The following is an 18,571-nucleotide window of genomic DNA, read 5'->3' as shown; positions in this document are numbered from 1 at the left end:
CAAAGAGACTGTGTGTTCTGTTTCTAGGTTTTGTTGGCACTGGCTGCCTTCTTTGATAAGCCAGTGGCTCCCTGGGAGCTTTCAGATTGCAAATACGGATCTGTAAACTAACTTTTGAAAATAAAAAGCCATTCTAGCTGCCTTTCTGAGTTTGGCCACCAGAGAGTGCATATTTCCACAGGAGTTGCAGTCACGAACGTTCCACCTTTCCAAAAACTTTTTAAAACTCCAAACAACTGGAACTTTTTGCAAAGCACAACAACACTTCAGCTTCTGGACCTGCATCTGGTTCAGCAGTGCATATTTTTGCTCCGCTTCCCATTCTTGTTGCCTCTCCATGTGTGGTGAGTGTCCCATTAATCAGCTTTGCTGGAGATGCTGAGGGCTGGATTTTGAGAAAGCATCTGAAGTCCTTTGTCACAAAGGGTGGGGAGGTCTGCAGACAACCCAACAGCACCTCCCCTTCACCTCCAATTGACTATGGAAGGGGCTGCTATATATGCCTAGCCGGCTTTTCCCCTTTCTTCTGGGTTGGAAGAACCTGACAAAAGAAACACTGTGATTTCCCCCCCCTCTCCTTCACCATGTCATGTGGCAGGAACTAAGAGGAACCGAGGAGTCAAGTGCCTAAGCTGCCAAACAAACCTCCTTCAGGTGAGTAGCATATCTTACATCTTGTTATGGAACGGACTGCAGTGGTAGTGAGATTGTGGTTTGGTTGGGGAGGTAGAAGGATGTTTTATTAAGATCTTTCCCTTCTCGTGCATAATCATGCTACAAAGATGTTCTAGGCCTGGTAATATTTTCTTTCTCTTGTCCTCATGAGTTGGACCTTGACCTTGAGCTCATCCCAATTTCTGAATGAAATGTGCTTAAGTCATCCTTACTGTTTTATCTTAATGCCATCCCAAACACCCTCAAATTATATAAAATTTGCTAGGCTTTTTTCATTGTTACAAAATCAGGTGATTTGCGGTGATTGAAAACAGAGGCAGTGAAAGTAGGACACAAGTAGGCAGTACAACAGCAAAAATCATGGCAATGTACTTTTCTGTCAGTTGAAGAAACAAGATGAGCCTTTCAGATCAGCTGTGGAGAAAAGCCCTTAGTCACTTATTTCCAGCATAGCTTTGGATTGCCTTTCCCCCCCTTAGCTATTCTTTCCTATCTGTGAAGTGGGAATAACGGTGCTTAACTTCATACATATGTACAGGGCTTAAGTGGGAAGAAAGAAGGCACTTTACATTATTACAATGTCTTCTCTACCTAGGTACACTGTCTAACCCTATCCTTAATTATGCCCTCCCCTACGAATCATTCCCTGCTCCGTTTTAATAATCTTCCAGTGGGATGTATCCACAGAGCTTAACTTCATTCTTGGAGAATGGTGAATAAAAAAAAAAAAAGAAGAAAAAAATTCTGCCTCTTGAAATGACTTTTTTTTTTCTCAATGAAAACCAAAACCGATGGAATTTAAATATAGCCCAATATAAATCAAGTAAATATCACTGCTTAGCTACAGCAACATCAATGCATCTATAGAAATCTCCAATGGGGCAGAAATAGGGCTGCAAGGAAGATTAAATGACAGTGTCTGATTGTGATGGAGATGCTGACAACTGGAACTGGAAACCAGCGGAGAGGGAAGAAATTAGATATGAAAGGGATTGTAGGTCTAAGAACATACTTGAATGGACTAGGGTTTTTTAAGCATTAATATTACTTTTTAAAAGAAAAAATTGTAAACTCTATTAAGCAATTTGTTAGAGAATCTGGATTCCATGATGACAAGAAGCCCAGAAGGATATGACTATGTTCACAGCAATTGTAGTATTTTTAGAATGTAGTTATTAAATAATTAGATTTTCAATAATTTATGTTGGTTTGGGATTATTTCTGACATCCACCTATGATATTTGGTACTACACCTTCTGGTACGGACTAAAATGGGAAAATGTCATTCTGGATCAAATCAGCCAGAAGAGTCTTCACTTATGTAAAGAAATGGTTTATTTTAACCATAGTTTGTTAAATATAACATAATGGCCTAGTGTTATTTATTTGATTTCATTTATAAAGCTGCTGATCTCACTTAAGTGACTTTAGGCAGCTAACATACTATACAATAAATAAAATAAATTCATAAAATACACAATAGAAAATAAGAATAAAACACGCAGCAGCTGGTCATACAGTAATCTAGCCTATCATCCACACAACCAGGAGATGGGCTTTAAATCAATCTCAGGGCCCCAGGTTTGGCATTAATCCAAGTTTTCAGAACCTTATAAAAGCCAACAAGGACAGGGCCAGTCTATTTCTCAGGGGGGATGAAGTTTCAAAGGATGGGTGCCATGCCAGAAAAGGTGGGATCTTCTGGACCCACCAGCTGGCATTTCCTAGCCAGTGGTACCCACAGCATGCTCTTCATGCCAGATTGGGTTGGATGGGCAAAGATGTTTATTTGTTTGTCTGTCTGTTTATTCAATTTATATAGCTGCCCAACTCACATTTGTGATTTTGGGTGGCTTACAATTAAAATATAAATAGTACCCCCCCTCCAAAATATCAAAAAATAAAACAGCCATACAAACAATACAAACATTAAAAACAAACAATTGAAGGCATAAAATATAATCACTGGGAGAGCACAGCCATTCAAGGACAGTAGAGACATTTTATGGGTTCTACATTACTCTATGATCCCTTGACCTGATGGCAAAGCTATGACTTCAGGCTTTTCCAGAAGGCCATCAAGTGTTAGGGTTAGGGATACCGCCAATGCTAGGTAATGTTTATACATAACACTAGACCACAGTATGGTTTACAGACTAAAACAATTGGCCTTAAAATTGGCTTTAAGCAAAAAATAACTGAAATTGGCTGACAATCCACATAATGTTTAATCATAAAGCGGTGCGTTTAGTTATGGCTTAGTGTACAATGGTTACTCATCTAACTTTGGTCTAAACCAGGGGTTTCCAAACTTGACAACTTTAAGACTTTTGGACTTCAACTTCTAAAATTCCTCAGCCAGCCATGGAGAACTCTGAGAGTTGAAGTTCGTAAGTCTTAAAGATGCCAAGTTTGGAGGCTCATGGTCTAAACTTATTCATGAACAAATCTACATTTAATCACCCTCTAATCTTTGGAGGGTGGGGAGAATAGCCATGACAGGTAAAGATGGAACATGACTGAGGTATAGATATTGTAGATAGGTAGGTAGATGACAGGTAGAAGAGAGATAGATAGGTAAGTAGGTGGATAGATAGATAAGATAGTGTTCCTTTGTTATTTTCTTTTGATTTCTTAGGGCTACAAAAATCCAGATGTCTACAAAATGTCAGCAAAGAGTTTGAGTGTTTCTTGATCTTTCTTTGCTATCTAGTGCTCATCTGGAATTTTGCAGTTTAAATTCAATTGCATTTTACCTTATTCGTTAGGTCTGTTTTAGGATTGATACAACAGTTTCCACCTTAACATGTCTGGCAGTCTTACGGACAATTTTCAGTAATCTCACTTCATGGATCACAAAAACCATCAGACCACCTGTGACTCTAAGAATAGCAATTTACTCACCCAAGGGCTAGATGGATTAATTGGTAGCTTCACCCCTACGGGTAGTCCTCAACTGATACCGCAGTTGGTCATCTAAGTGATGCAGCCATTAAGCGAGTCCTACCTGATTATACAAACTTTTTTGCTTGTTGTGAAGCAAATCACCATAAGTGAATATGACTTCTCCTATTGATTTTGCTTTGTTGGAAACCCTCTAGAAAGATCACAAGTGGTAATCACGTGACCTAGAGTGCTCCAATCGTCATAAATTGATGCCAGTTGCCAAGAGCCAGAATTTTTATCATGTGTCCATAGAGACCCTGGAATAGTCATAAGTGTGAGGACTGGTAGTAACTCACTTTTCTTCAACTCACTCACTTCATACATTTGAATGGTCGTTAAATGAATGGTCATGAGTCAAGGACTATCTGTATACTGTATTTAAATAAGCTTGATGTTCCTTTTACCATAGTTGCACATTATATGGAACTAACCCCTATGGAGACAAACCCTTGGACACCCAAGTTCAGAGCTATCTGCTAAGAGAAGCTCTTCACTATCTGAGGCACAGCTGGCATTCTCACAGCAGGTATTCTTGAATTTGGGAAGAGATGGCCGGGTTAATAAAAAAAACATGTTTCCTACATTGAAGCAACCTAATTGTATTGCAGATGAAAGAAGTGGTGGAGTAAATATAAATATAAAACACAGTTTTCCACGAAGGTGCCTCTTTGGGTTTCCACACAAGAAGCTTTTTTAAGAAAAGAAATGGTGACTAGACCAAACTGGTGGACTCATGGCAAAATAATATTTTTTAACATGGGTGATCCTATCCTCAAAACTAAGGAGGAATAGAATAGAATAACAGAGTTGGAAAGGACCTTGGAGGTCTTCTAGACCAACCCCCTGCTTAGGCAGGAAACTCTACATCACTTCAGACAAATGGTTATCCAATCTCTTCTTAAAAACTTCCAGTGTTGGAGAATTTATAACTTCTGGAGACAAGTTGTTCCACTGGTTAATTGTTCCAACTGTCAGGAAATTTCTCCTCAGTTCTAAGTTGCTTCTCTCCTTGATTAGTTTCCACCCATTGCTTCTTGTCCTGCCTTCAGGTGCTTTGGAGAATAGCTTGACTCCCTAGAATAGCTCAACTCCCTGAGTCAAGCTATTGGTGGCATATAAAGCTTTGACTGATGTTTAGTATAAGTCACCAAATCCTTTTTTTAATGGCAAATCTTCGCTCTGCATGTCTATGGAGATCCTTAGTCATCCAATCCAGGGGTGGGTTCTACTTACCTTTACTACCGGTTTGCAACGGGATCACGCACTTGCTTCGCTCATGCACACACCTTACTTCTGCGCATGCGCAGATCGCTTCTCATGACATCAGGGTCAGTGGATGGAGCCTCCCGCCAGTTTTACTATCAGTTCCATAGAACCATCCGAACCGGGGGCAACCCACCACTGATCCACTTCTTTTCATTGAAGATGTGAAACGTCTTCGAGGAAAAACAAAGTCCAGTTGCTTTTTGAAAAAAACATCATTGGGACTAAGCACTACATGCAATTTCAAGATCGTAGTACGGCATATAATAGGCATGAGGTGGCATTAAAGCAGCTTCAACTTCTTCAGTGAACACGGCAGAGCTTCCATTAGGTAAAAGGACGCATTTGCCGTCCGATGGGTGCTAACTACGTGGCGACATCTGTTGGGGGGGGGGGGTGTCTGCCATTTGAAGTGTGGACAGACCACAAAAACCTGAAGGCCCTGCAAACCCCACACCATTTATCACCAAAGCAGGGGCAATGGGCTCTCTACTTCAGAAGGTTTAATTTCACCCTGAAATATATACCAGTGGCATGGACATATAGTCCATGCTGCATAAAACCTCTGAAGTAATCTGGATAAGCACATTAAACATCCATTAGGCAAAGCATAATAAGCGCCTCAGAAACCTTCCATGTGATTTGAAATTCGAAGTGTGGTTTTTGCAATGCCTGCTCTCTTCCCCTTGATCAAAGTGACAGGCTCTCTCCCCCACCCCCGAGCCAGCTGTTTTTCTCTGGGTGCATTAGCGCAGCACAATTAATTTGAAACACTGTTCTGGATTTGCATAGTACACCAAACCATCAATTAAATGAAAATAAATTAACCAAAGAGGCTCACAATTACCACCCAGGGCTAGGCATGGGTTTTCCATTATTGGGGTAGCAAAGGAAAAGAATCCGAGTCCCCCACCTTTTTTTGTAGCAAAACGTAAAGTCGCAGTGCATTGAACAGAAGCAGGTAAGAGTAAATTATCATCATTAACCCAACAGATTGTTAGATTTGAATGTGGGCTGAAATTAAAAGAAGGCTAGGACTTAAAGAAAAGTAGCAAAGTGGCTATGGAATAAACCAAGTGGAAAGGTGCAAAAGACAGATTTGGCCAGCTGACAACCTGATCAATGCTAACTCCTTGTGCCAAACCCCATACGTCAAAATGTTAAATTTCCAAACTCAAGAATTTTATTATTGGGTGAGACTAAAAAGTCCATCTGACCCTGCATTTTCTTTTTCCAACAATAACAGGGCGAAAAAAAAAAGACATCTCAGAAACTAGGCATGGGCAGCATTTAACATTTGTGAGATTCATCGTTTGTACTCGTGAGATCAATCTTGTTGATGGTGTTGGGGGGTGGGAGGGGACGGGACCGAGAGCTCATATGGGCATGACAAACAGAAAAAAAAAGAGAGAGAGCAGGACTCTGGCACAGCCATAGGATGCATCAGCATTTTGTTCACTTCTTCTAGATTTGGAAATTCCTTTTTTTTATTAAAACTTTCAGGCTTTATCACAGTTTTTATGGATCTCCTACCTCCATAGAATGGGAATCTAGGCCATCAGTTTTCAACTATTATAGATGGGTTGAGGGCAGGGTGGTGGATCAGCAGTTAAGACGCTGGACTTGTTGGCTGGAAAGCAGTGACAACCCAGGTTGAAGACCCGAGTTCAAAAGTGGTTCAAAAGCATGTAAATGCAAGTTTATGTGGGAAGATAACAGCCTCCCCACTTTTAAAATTATGGTATGGCTGACCTTTCATAACACTTACTCTAGTCTTGCAGAAGGAGTTCCTCCCTCAATTCTCGTCCCCAGGGGTTAGGAGAAGATGACCTCTTTGAGCTGATTTCAGACTTAGCCAGCTGGTTTGATCCGAGGTTTGGCAGTGCTCAACATCTCCAGCTCTCTAAACCAGGGGTGTCAAATTCAATTTCATTGAGGGCCACATCAGGGGTGTGTTTGATCTCGGGGGGCTGAGAGGGGCATGGCCGGGGTGGGTCAGCTCAATGTCACTTGAGTCAGCGCCTGTGGTGGCCCAAGCACTCTGCCAGAGAACATGGGTTCCTGACCTCCATTTTTGACTGCAATGGCTTCCTGCAACCCTCTGCCAGTGAAAATGGAGCATGGGAGGCTGTCACAGCCAAAAAGGGAGCCTTGATGAGTGTCGTCGTGCTGGCCACGCCCACCCTGGCCACACTCCCCTCCAGCCCCCCGAGGTCAAACACAACTCTGTTGCAGCCCTCATTGAAATCGAGTTTGACACCCCTGTTCTACTTGAAGGTGAAACAAATTTTCAGAAGCATCTTCAATATGGATTTCAAGGTTTGGTATAAGGCTAGCATGGAGACCATCACAGCTGAAAACGGAACTCAGGAGCCCGTTTTTGCTGCAGAGGCACCACGGGCCAGTCCTTCACTGTTTCCAAGGTGGCCCTGTGGGCCAGATATAAGCACGGCCGGATCCGGCCCAGGGGCCTTGAGTTTGACACTCCTGCTCTAAACATTTCATCAGTGGTGAAGTTCAGCTTAGCTGAGTTAACCACCTAGTGAGCCAGTATGCCTTGATGAAGCACTTTAGAGAAGGCTGTTTGGGGCTGACTACGTCAAGATTTCACTTGTGCTGTTTTGTTACCCGTGGCACATAGTGTGCTCTCCCAGTTTAGCAAAACAGAACACACAAACAATTTTGATGCAACTGTTTATAAACAGACTGCAAAGCAAGGTTGCTTTTTTGTTTTGGTAGTAAATTGAATTCGAGCCTCCTTAGGGATTTCTCCAATCTTGTACCTTCCAGATATGTTAGAATTCAAGTCCCATGATTCTCAGCCAGCATGGTAATAATGGGGAATAATCAGTGGTGGGTTGCTAACGGTTTGCACCGGATTGGGAGAACCGGTAGCAGTGGCAGTGTCAGGAAGCTCTGCTCATATGCCCGGATGCTTCTGCGCATTCACAGAAGTATTGTGCGCGCATGAGTTTGTGCACTCCCACAAGCAAACCGGTAGCGATGGGTTTTGAAACTTGCCCCTTGGAATAATGGAACTTCTGATAGAGATAAAGTCAGGGAGGTTTATGTGAGATTTTGAAAAATGAGCCAAATTAAATATTGATTTGAGCAGACCTATCAGTTTGGCTGTCTTGCAGCAATGCCTCCTATAATATGATGATGGGAGCGATCTGATGTGAGATTGTATTATAACTAACTTAAAAAATGAAAGACCATTAATCAAAGAAATAAAGAGATGGAGGAAGGGGGGATGATAAGGATGAAGATATTAATTACATTTTTTCTCTCTAGTCAAGGGCATGGAGGAAAGGAACGTCTGCACATTTAATAGACTTATGCAGGAATTGGATCAGGAAAGGAGACACAGCTATTTTTTATTCTGTAGGAAATCTTACTGGTGGCAACAGGAGTCTTTCATCTTATAGTGAGATTTTATACATGTATATATAAAAAAGGCCAATAAACTGGCCTCCTCCAATTCGAAGAGACACTTGTTCGGCAGGCTGAGGGAAAGAGGCAGTCCCGGAACCAGCAAAATCTGGGGGCTGGGCAGGGGACAGAATGTATCTGCCCTCAGCGTAGAAGGGATTGCCACTCTCAAATTGGCCTTTTTAGTCACACTAGATGCTGTTTTAGGACTTCTTTCCAGAGCACGATACCATAGTTTCTTGAGACTGAAGGATGCCAATGCTATAAATAAATAATTTATTGAAAGACTCATGAATCTTGAATTACTTCTTATGAACTGTAGGACATGACCAGGTTGATCCCACGGGAGGGTCAAGCGCTCTAATTTCAGATCCAAGATCTGAGTCCAGCCCACCTTGAATTCTATGGACTCTTATCTAGAGCCTGGATTTCCCGATTTCCTTGGCGCTTAACATGAACTCTGAGAAGCACCAGAACCTTTGAAATGTTTACTGTTGAAAGTAAGGTGTATTTGTATCAGATAGTGCTTTTTTGTATGCATTGTACGCAGAATAGAATGGAGTGGGCAAGCACAGATAAATTGAAGCGGTAGGGTGTTTTGCGTGTAAACGGGGCCCAGAGTTTTCCTAATCTGTCAGTTTTGTTTTGGAAACAAGGCTGGGTGTTTCAAACCTGCAAATCCAGCAAGCATTTTAGATGAACACCTCTTCAACTGCTGATGCTCCTATTCTTGTCTTTTCCTTCCTACGTTAGCCTTTATCCAGTGGTGGGATTCAAATAATTTAACGACCAGTTCGCCCAGGTTGGCTGTTGTGGGAGGCGTGGCCCATCCCCATCCGCCAGCTCCACCACACATGTGGGATGAGCCTCCCATGACAGCCAACCTGATCCTGGGTGAACTGGTTTTTAAATTAACCCCCCCCCCATCAAAGTGGATCCTAAGTGCTGCGCTGTGCTGCAATGGAGAAACGGGATGGAGTGGCTGGCGTGAGGGAAGGAGGAGGAGCAGGGAGAAGAAAGAGGGAAAGCGGCCTTCTCCTTCCCTCATGTCGGCTGCTCCATTGCCCGTTTCTCCATTGCAGAGCAGTGCCCAAGATCCACTTTGATGGGGGTGGGTGGGTAATTTAACAACTGGTTCGTTTGAACCAATGCAAACCGGCTGAATACCACCACTACCTTTATCTCTTTTTCCTTTTCCTAGATTTTCACTCTGTATAAATTGTAGAATGCAGAGACCTTGTCTATTCTGTCATGTATAGATAGTCCTCGACTTATGATCACAATTAAATCCAAAATTTCAGTTGCTAGGTGAGAAAGTTGCTCCATTTAATGATCTTTCTTGCCACAGTTGTTAAGTGAATCACTGCTGTTATTAAGTTAGTAACATGGTTGTTAAGTGAATCTGGCTTCCTCATTGACTTTGCTTGTCCGAAGGTCACAAAAGGGGATCACATCATCCTGATATACTGCAACCGTCATAAACGCGAGTCAATTGCCAAGCATCTGAATTCTGATCACGTGACCACGGGGATGCCGTGATGGTCGTAAATGTGAAAGACGGTCATAAGTCCTTGGTAGAGCCTTGGTAGTACAGTGGTCTAAGGCACCCTGTTATTAAGCTGGTTATTAAGACCAGCTGCCTGCAATTACTGCAGGTTCGAATCTCTCCAAGGCTCAAGATTGACTCAGCCTTCCATCCTTTCTAAGGTAGGTAAATTGAGGACCCAGATTGTGGGGGCAATAAGTTGACTTTGTATAAATATACAAAAGGATGAAGGCTATTGCTGAGCACATTGTAAGCCGCCCTGAGTCTCCGGAGAAGGGCGGCATACAAATCAAATTAAAAAAAAAAAAAGTCACTTTTTTCAGTGCCCTTGTAACTTCGAATGGTCACTAAATGAACTGTTGTAAGTTGAGGACTACCTGTACTTCTGAATGGTTTGGTTTCTATTAATAGTTATACATCAGTCAGTAAGTCAGTCATGCAGTAGTATACTATCTGTGCCAAATGTCCATCATCACTGATAATGGATCTTCTTTGGGATGCCAAAACTTTATGCTCCAGAGCAGCTGCAAATATTCACTGATCTTCTGATCCCAAGTGGGAGATCCAGATCAAATCCAGCAGTCTCCACAGAAGTAAATGTCATTAAATTGAAAGCTGTAAGACACACAGGCACAGGAATAGTCCAGCTGCATCAGATGAAAAAATCATCTTAGTCCAATATGTTGACTCCCATTGTGGCCAGATACCTCTGAGGTACTTTCAAGCAGATGGATACATGCAGCAAGTGGTATTTGGAAGATACCAAGAGTTGGAAGTGACCCTTCCACCCAAGGATTACACAGATTCTTTAAAACAGCCCTTCTCCAATGAATTTATACAATCCCTTTTTAAACCCCCCACGTTTGTGGCCATCACTCTTATCCCATCATATTTTTTGACAGTGAATCCCTTGATTTAATTATTTGCTATATCTGTTCTAAATCTCTTTTCAATTACTTTCACTTGATGCAAATTAATTGTAAAATACTGAGAGGAGAAATATTTCTTCCTGTCTATCATGCCTTGTCTCAGTTTATACATCTCAATCATATACTCCCCTTGTTAGACTTTTTTCCCATGTTCTAGTCTGTTCTTGTATAAAAAGGATTAGGACACTTTCAGATTGGATTCAGATTGTGTTAACTGCCCTTTTCATGCTTCTTATGTCTATTAATTCCTGCCAATGCCCCCAACATTAGGCAAGCAAGCTGGAGTGGATGTTGAAGTCTGAACTGATAAAGCTTCAGTATCATCTCAGAATGTTCAGTGCATGCATGCAAAATATAATCTAAAGATCAATCGATCTTCACCAGTTTCTCAATGAATTCTTCTATTGTGCCTTGCGCAGGATGGAGAATAAAGCCATGTATCTGCACACTTTGGGTGAAAGAGAGAATGGATCCATCCTTGAAGAGCCATTTGATGGAAAGAACCTCTCAAAGCTGAACCTCTGTGATGATGGTAAGTCCCAGGAAGCAGTTCTGAGATTCAAAGGGCATCACATCAAGAATCAAAGGAGCATATTGATGTGTAGATCAGGAGTGCTAATTTATGCAAATTCTCATATGGACATTCTTGAATTGTACCACTTGAACCAATTCCTGATTAAAGATTAAGAATCCCCACTTTGTCAAGTTTCCAGCACTGTTCTCAGCTCAGAAAAATATTGTTTGCCATGCAATGTGTATTTGGGGAGATAAATTTCATTTTAAAATGCATTTGGGGGCAGATTGGAAACATAGGACAGAAAAGTGGCTTCATGAACTGAACATACATGTTGTGATATAATACAAAACCAGGCTGAGCAATGTTTGAACAAGTTCAGACACATCAGAGCTCTGTCCCCAAGTGTAACTCGGTAGAGGACTATTTTGAAGTAACAGTGAAAGTGGTAGATCAGGGGTGTCAAACTCAAATTCATTGAGGGCCACATCAGGGCTGTTGTTGACCTCGGGAGGCTGAGTGAGCATGGCCAATTGGGTGGGTGTGGCCATCTTGACATCACTCACTGGGTGTGGCCGATTGGGTGGGCATGGCCAACTTGACGCCACTCCCCAAACTGCTGGCATGTTTCCTCTTCGCATTGGGTAGATTGGGCCGAAGTGACACAGGACGGACCCTTACATTTTCCATGACGGCCCCGTGGGCCAGATCCAACCACATTAGAGGCTGGATCTGGCCCGTGGACAGTGGTGGGATTCAAGTAATTTAACAGCTGGTTCTCTGCCCTAATGATTTCTTCCAACAACCAGTTTGTCAAACTGTTCAGAAAGTTAACAACCAGTTCTCCCAAAGTAGTGCAAATTGGCTGAATCCCACCACTCCCCTGTGGTAGATGAATGTACTATGGAATCCTATCATTTGAGCACTAAATCTAGACCAGTCTTCCCACATAACTGCTGAGGCAGATGGCACATAGTCCAGCATAAGTGGAGGATGCTAGGTCACTGTGAGTCGGATATTAGTTCCTGAAGTTCAATATTTTCTTCTTCCATACCAAGTCTGAATTTTGATTCACTAAAATTAATTATTTTGGCACTGGATCAAGGTATCTTTATTTGGCCAAGCATTTTCATAATGTATTGTTTCGGTTAGTTTGCAGGTTTCATTGCTTGCAGTCTCTTGTTTCTATATTTGTTTCTAGTTTGGTAGTACGGTATGTATGAATTTGAATACCAGGATATACTATTCCTAAATGTCAGTAAATAAACATTAAGAGATTCCAGGGACTGAATGTAAGGCACTTAGCATGCAAATCTAATGAATTTATTACTGGAGTACAACCCTTCCTTACACCACGGGTATATATATTCGCCCTTGTACAATGAGGTTTAAATGGCCATTGTATGAATTTGCCTTTGACATAGCAAGCCGCTGTGTAATAAGCCCTTTTTAAAAAAACTTCTTGTTAGTCAGCATAGATTTGCATCCTTGTATCAATGAGTGGGACCAATTTTCCCATCAGCATATTTGAGATTTAGATCCATCACTGGAAGCTTTCAAGAAGAGACTGGACAGCCAGCTTGCCTTCAGAAATTGTGGGTGGTCCATCACTGGAGATTTTTAAGATGAGACTAGACAGTCACTTATCTGAAATGGTACAGGTTCTCCAGCCTGAACGGGAGGCTGTACTAGAAGACCTCCAAGGTTCTGTTCTATTCTATTCTATTCTACTCTACTCTACTCTACTCTACTCTACTCTACTCTACTCTACCTCTACCTCTACTCTACTCTACTCTACTCTACTCTACTCTACTCTACTCTACTCTATTCTATTCTATTCTATTCTATTCTACTCTACTCTACTCTACTCTACTCTACTCTACTCTACTCTACTCTACTCTACACTACTCCATTCTATTCCATCTGAAATGGTATGGGGTCTCCCGCTTGAGTGGGAGTTGGACTGGATGACCTCCAAGGTTGCTTCCAATTCTGTTATTCTATGTTTTTTTTCTATGTTTTTATAGATGACACCTTATTCAGGACAACAAAAATTCCAAAAGAATTTCACTGAATTTATAAATGGGAAATAAAAGGAAAACATTAAGTGATGCACAATGGAAAAACAAGCATGCATTGCCAAGATAGTAATGCATTTTTGAAACAGTGGTGGAAAAAATATCTGGGGTAGTGGGACATTAGTGTCACAGAAACATTGACAATAAAAGATAGAGAAAATGAGTAAAAATACATGTTAGAAATTGTAATATAAAATGCCTGGTAGCCTTACACAGTAGATCATATCAAGACACTGTGCAAAAATAAAATCTCTTTGTCTAGATTCTAGAATGACTACAGATAGAGAAACCTTGAAGTTTTAATTCCTGTGAATTAGGAGCGTGCCCAATCTAAACTGGTCATTAAGTGATAAGACATTTTCAAAAATTTCCAACTTGGTATGGATTTAAGCCATGTTTATCTGTATGTTGCCTTGATAGTGGATCGTCCCTCCCTCCCTCTCTCTACAAAGGTTATTCTTTCTATTCTCTTAAACAATCTACAACTTTTTCAGATCTCTGAAAAACAGCTAAACCTTTTATGAAACCATTTTACTCCTGCTGGCAGATTGGGAATGTGCATTGAGTTTTGACCCTTCCATTTTAATCATCTCTAAGCCATCTCTTTTTCAAGAAACTGAGAACAAACTGAAGTCAAGCAAGGTGCAGCCAAATTTTCGGGCATTGGAGCTTTCATCCAGCCCTATAACCAACTTTAATATATTCAGGTCACTTGCTGGGTTTCCTTGGCAGTGATGCAGTGGCCAAGAGTGGTGCAGTGGCCTAGAGGTGGAATTCTCGCCTCACAATCAGGAGGCTATGAGTTCAATCCTAGGTAGAGGCAGATATTTCTCTCTCTGAACACACTGAGAATATATCTGCTGAACAAAACTTCGCATTGGCGACAGGAAGAGCATCCGACCATTAAAACACTCTGCTAGTTCCATTCAGTTGCCCAGACTCCACCCCACAAGGGATTACGGAGTTGTTAAAAGAAGATGATGACTTGCTGGGTTTTCTTGGCATTCTAAACCATAATGGATTTAGACAAATTACAATTTAGCCCCATGTGTGAATCTGGTTATTAAATTAGATGTCCAAAATAGGTCACTCAAAGATCATGGACTACTTCCTAAAATAAGTGAAACTAATTTCCAAGTGCAGGGAATTTTGAATTTCACTATTCCTCAAGAATTTGAGCAATAAATGAAGTAGGGAACAATTGGGACAGTCTTTTGACCTTCAAAGGGTGTCATTTCTCAGCAACGAAGTGTGCGGAAAATTGTGTGGGGTGTCCAAACTGCAGGTCTTGCATTTGGTAGCTCTGACCTAAACCATCTGGACTTCTTTAGCTTAAGACCAAGACAATTAAGCTACTTTTATGACTACAAGAGTGATGTACTGTCTGTTGGCACATTCTAGTGTGGACTCTGGAAAGTACCACTTTGACACGAGCAATTTACCACAGCCGAAATTCGCTACACATGTTAAGGTTTGTCTCGCTAATAACTTTGCACTTGTTAAAAACAATTTTTGTAATTGTGGTTTTTCTGAAAAATAAAAACCAGAAACTTGATCTTTTGATCTTCTCTTTTGATCTTGATTAGAGCTGTTCCAAACTTTTAATCAAGGACGTTTTGAGATAGAGAAGTGGTTTAAATTTTTTTGTGATGTGATAACACTGAAATTTACATGATTCACTTTTGTCCTACTCTTTCTAACAAATGCAACTTTCTTTGCTGCTGTTTAAATGCTTTTATTTTTAATGAGGATTTTTGCTGTGATCCTAGCCAATTAGGATTCCTACAGTCTGTACAGCAAATCCCTATGACCCATGGTATACCAGATTTGGCTATGTAGTAACTTTAATTATAAGGAAAGCCAGGGTTTTGGCAGGGTAAATTAGGAATGAGGAGAAAATAGGCTGCTGTAAGAACAAATAGCCTGCTTCAGTAATAGACAATATTTTTTCTTATTCAGTGGTGGGTTGCTCCCGGTTCTATCCGGTTCTATAGAACCGGTAGTAAAACCGGTGGGAGGCTCCGCCCACCCGCCACAACATCATCATGGGTGATCTGTGCATGCGCAGAAGTGCGCACACGCTCCCATTGCAAACTGATAGTAAAGGTAAGTACAACCCACCCCTGTTCTTATTGTGTTTTTGTTGGAACATATTAAGTAATTAAAAATGATGGTTATTAGAGTGAAGTTCAAGGTCTTACATGATTCAGTGGCTGTTTCCAGAATCTGGAATTCCTTGTCCATTATGCTGATCTGATGATTTTTCAGCAAGAGGCAAAGCCATGAACCACATTGACTGATGTGCATTTCTGTGATGTCCCCGGGTCAAGGCCACACAGCCAACTGAGAGTTCAAACTCCCCTTTAATAGCACTAGCAGTAGCACTTAGACTTATATACCGCTTCATAGTGCTTTACAGCCCTCTGTAAGTGAGTTACAGAGTCAGCATATTGCCCCCAACAATCTGGGTCCTCATTTTACTCACCTCGGAAGGATGGAAGGCTGAGTCAAACTTGAGCCTGGTGAGATTCGATCTGCTGGCAGCTGGTGATCAGCAGAAGTAGCCTGCAGTACTGCACTCTAACCACTGCGCCACCGCAGCTCATTAATGCTCCAAATTTCCCCCAAACGCTCCCACGTTTTTGGCAAGTCCCAGAGCAAAGCGTGCACACAGACACACACAGCAGCCTCTGGCTGCGTGCAGTCCAGCAAAGCAAAGGAACAGGGAAATGAGCCCATGAAGCAAGGAAGAAACAATGAGTCCACGAAGCAAGAAAGAAAGAATGAGTTCACAAAGCAAGGAACAAACAATGAGTCCACAAAGCAAGGAAGAAGCAATGACAAATGCCCCTCCCCACAGTGTCTCCTTAAATCTCAGTCCCCAGGTGTGCCTTGTGAAGATGGGCAGGATGCTCTCCTCCTGAATCATTGAGTCGTCCTGCACTGTTCCTGCCTTCTCTCCACTCTCTGTGCTCAGGGATCAGGAGGGGGTGGTCCTTGCTTATCGCCCGAGCTCCATTGCTTGCCCTCTCTCGGTCATCCTGCCCCCATTCCTCCTGCTAACAAGCCGCCCCAATCCTGAGGGGCCTGGGCTGCCTCATCCTGCTCCTCCTCACATTCCTCTGAAGCCAATGAAGCCGCCCCCTTGATCTTTGTTGGCTCCAGCTCCGGCTTGCCCTCCTCCACAGATTCAGGCTCTTATGGGAGCATGGCACTTTGGTTTTCCTGGTTGTTTTAAACTGAACTCAATAGCTTTTATTTTATGTGTTAGATTATGTCAGTATCATCAACATAATCTAACACATAAATGTTAGATGTTCCTATCTAAGTAACATTTGCTGAAACAACATAATGTATATTAATCCCACAAAATTTATCTGACTTTTTCTATTATTTCTTTGCATGCTACAGATTATGCTCGGTCATGTCCATAAACCAGACCTAATCATCTCCCTAGATCAGAAAAAATTCAGACAGATTGCCATGTTGCTTCTGATCTTGGATCATGCAACACAGTAACTATGAAAGGTTTTGCCATATGCTTTGATGGTTCGTTGGATTTACCTTACAAAAAATAAGAAGTCCAATTCCTCTTTACTTTCCATTGGAAAATTGAACTGAGGTTAGGTGTGCTATAATTGTTCTCTTGATCTTCATTTCTCCACTGGGCCTCTGTGGAAAGGAGAGAAAGGGATAAGTTTTTTTTTTAAAAAAAGGAAGTCATATGTGCCATTAAATTGGGGATGGGGTGGGTGGGTCGAATAGCACCCCTATACCAATATCTGGTCATACATCCAGATTTGGATTTGAAAGGATACTGGGCAAATGAGAGATTTCTTCCTCACAGAGATCATAGATCCATGTTGAAATTTATATAAGAGACCACCTAAGGCCTGCTTCTGTTCCAGAATGGGAACAATAGGTTCCAATTTCCATCATGCTCCTTAAGGGCCTGGCATAAGTATTAATATCAGAAAAACAGATTGTAATTTTCCTCATTATGAAACCTTAGCTCCATCTGTTTGGCCAGTGACAAGACGAAGGCCACAAGTTGACAATAAAACTATGCCAGTAATTAAAGACATATTGAATCAGAGAGGAGAGAGGCAAGGACGTTATATCATAGCTTAATCACTCCTTAAGAAATCCCTTGTTTTTTTCTCCAGAGACACAATTTGGATATTAAAAAGAATTATCTTAGTGATTTATTATAGTATTTCGGAATAAACTATGAGTAACATGTTTTTACAATTTACTGGGATATGCAAGTATGTGAAAACATAGCTTGGTTCAGGGTAGTAGGTCAGTTTGAAGCTGTCATTTACCATTAGTTTATTTTCACTTAAAAAAAAATTATTATTTTTTTAAACACAGAAATAAGCATACAATACATCTTTTCGGAACAGAGCATTGATCCTGTCATAAATTTGTTCAACTTTTTGCTCATCTTTAACAAAAAAATTTATATTCTATTTTTGCCATAGTACTTATCACAAATCTCAACTATTACTATCTTATAAAAAACTAACTCATATTAACTTGATCAAAGCAATTACCCTTCTGTTAATCCACCTTAAATCTTAATTCAATTAATACCTCATTTCACAATTCTTACCCTAAAAACTCACTATTTACCATACAATTCAAACATGTTCATATTTCTAAACCTTATTTCCATTTCTAAAACTTCCTTACATTTTGTTATTACTTCATATAATATTCATTAAATCTTTATTTAATTATTACTTCCTCAAATTTAAGTCTTATCTCTAATCTTGAAAATATACCAATTTGACATTTAAACAAAGTTCTTAGTTCAAATAACACAACATAATACAATTCACAATTATTTCCCTAAATTCTATTTAACAATACCATTATCTAAAAACCAGTTACATGAGTCTTATTTAGTAAATCATAATCCTATATCATTTCAATTTTCTTTTCTATTTGCTTAAATGAATGTATTATTAAAAATATTCAAATTATTACAATTGTTATAGATATTTAAACAATATCCCAATTATTATAGCCACCAATTTTCTCAAATAATATCATCCAACAACTCAATAAAAATTAATTCATTATGTCCATTGATATTTTTTATATATAATCTAATTTTCATTTATTTTCGCTTCCATCTATATTTCAATTCTAAGTATCTGTAACATATTCTTCTCTCCTTTCT

The 18,571-nt window shown here is 40.6% G+C and overlaps 1 protein-coding gene across 2 annotated transcripts in view; it reads left to right on the top strand.

Annotated features, from left to right (window-relative positions):
• Positions 1-248: 248 nt before the first annotated feature.
• Positions 249-18,571, top strand: part of SCARA5 (scavenger receptor class A member 5) — a 125,453-nt gene continuing 107,130 nt past the window's right edge. Inside the window, exons 1-2 of one of the 2 annotated variants that reach the window (XM_087883346.1) lie at positions 249-344; positions 11,211-11,323. In XM_087883346.1, the coding sequence (XP_087739472.1) occupies positions 11,212-11,323 (112 nt within the window). In that variant the 5' untranslated portion in view covers positions 249-344; position 11,211. Of the gene's footprint in view, positions 655-11,210; positions 11,324-18,571 lie in introns of both variants that reach the window. The other variant, XM_034421222.3, reaches the window with a different exon arrangement.

This window comes from Pantherophis guttatus, chromosome 1 (assembly GCF_059756535.1).
Source record: "Pantherophis guttatus breed Tessera chromosome 1, ASM5975653v1, whole genome shotgun sequence".
NCBI classification, from domain to species: domain Eukaryota; kingdom Metazoa; phylum Chordata; class Lepidosauria; order Squamata; family Colubridae; genus Pantherophis; species Pantherophis guttatus.
Note: the sequence above shows the minus strand (reverse complement) of the source record. Positions and strands in the feature narration are given on the sequence as shown.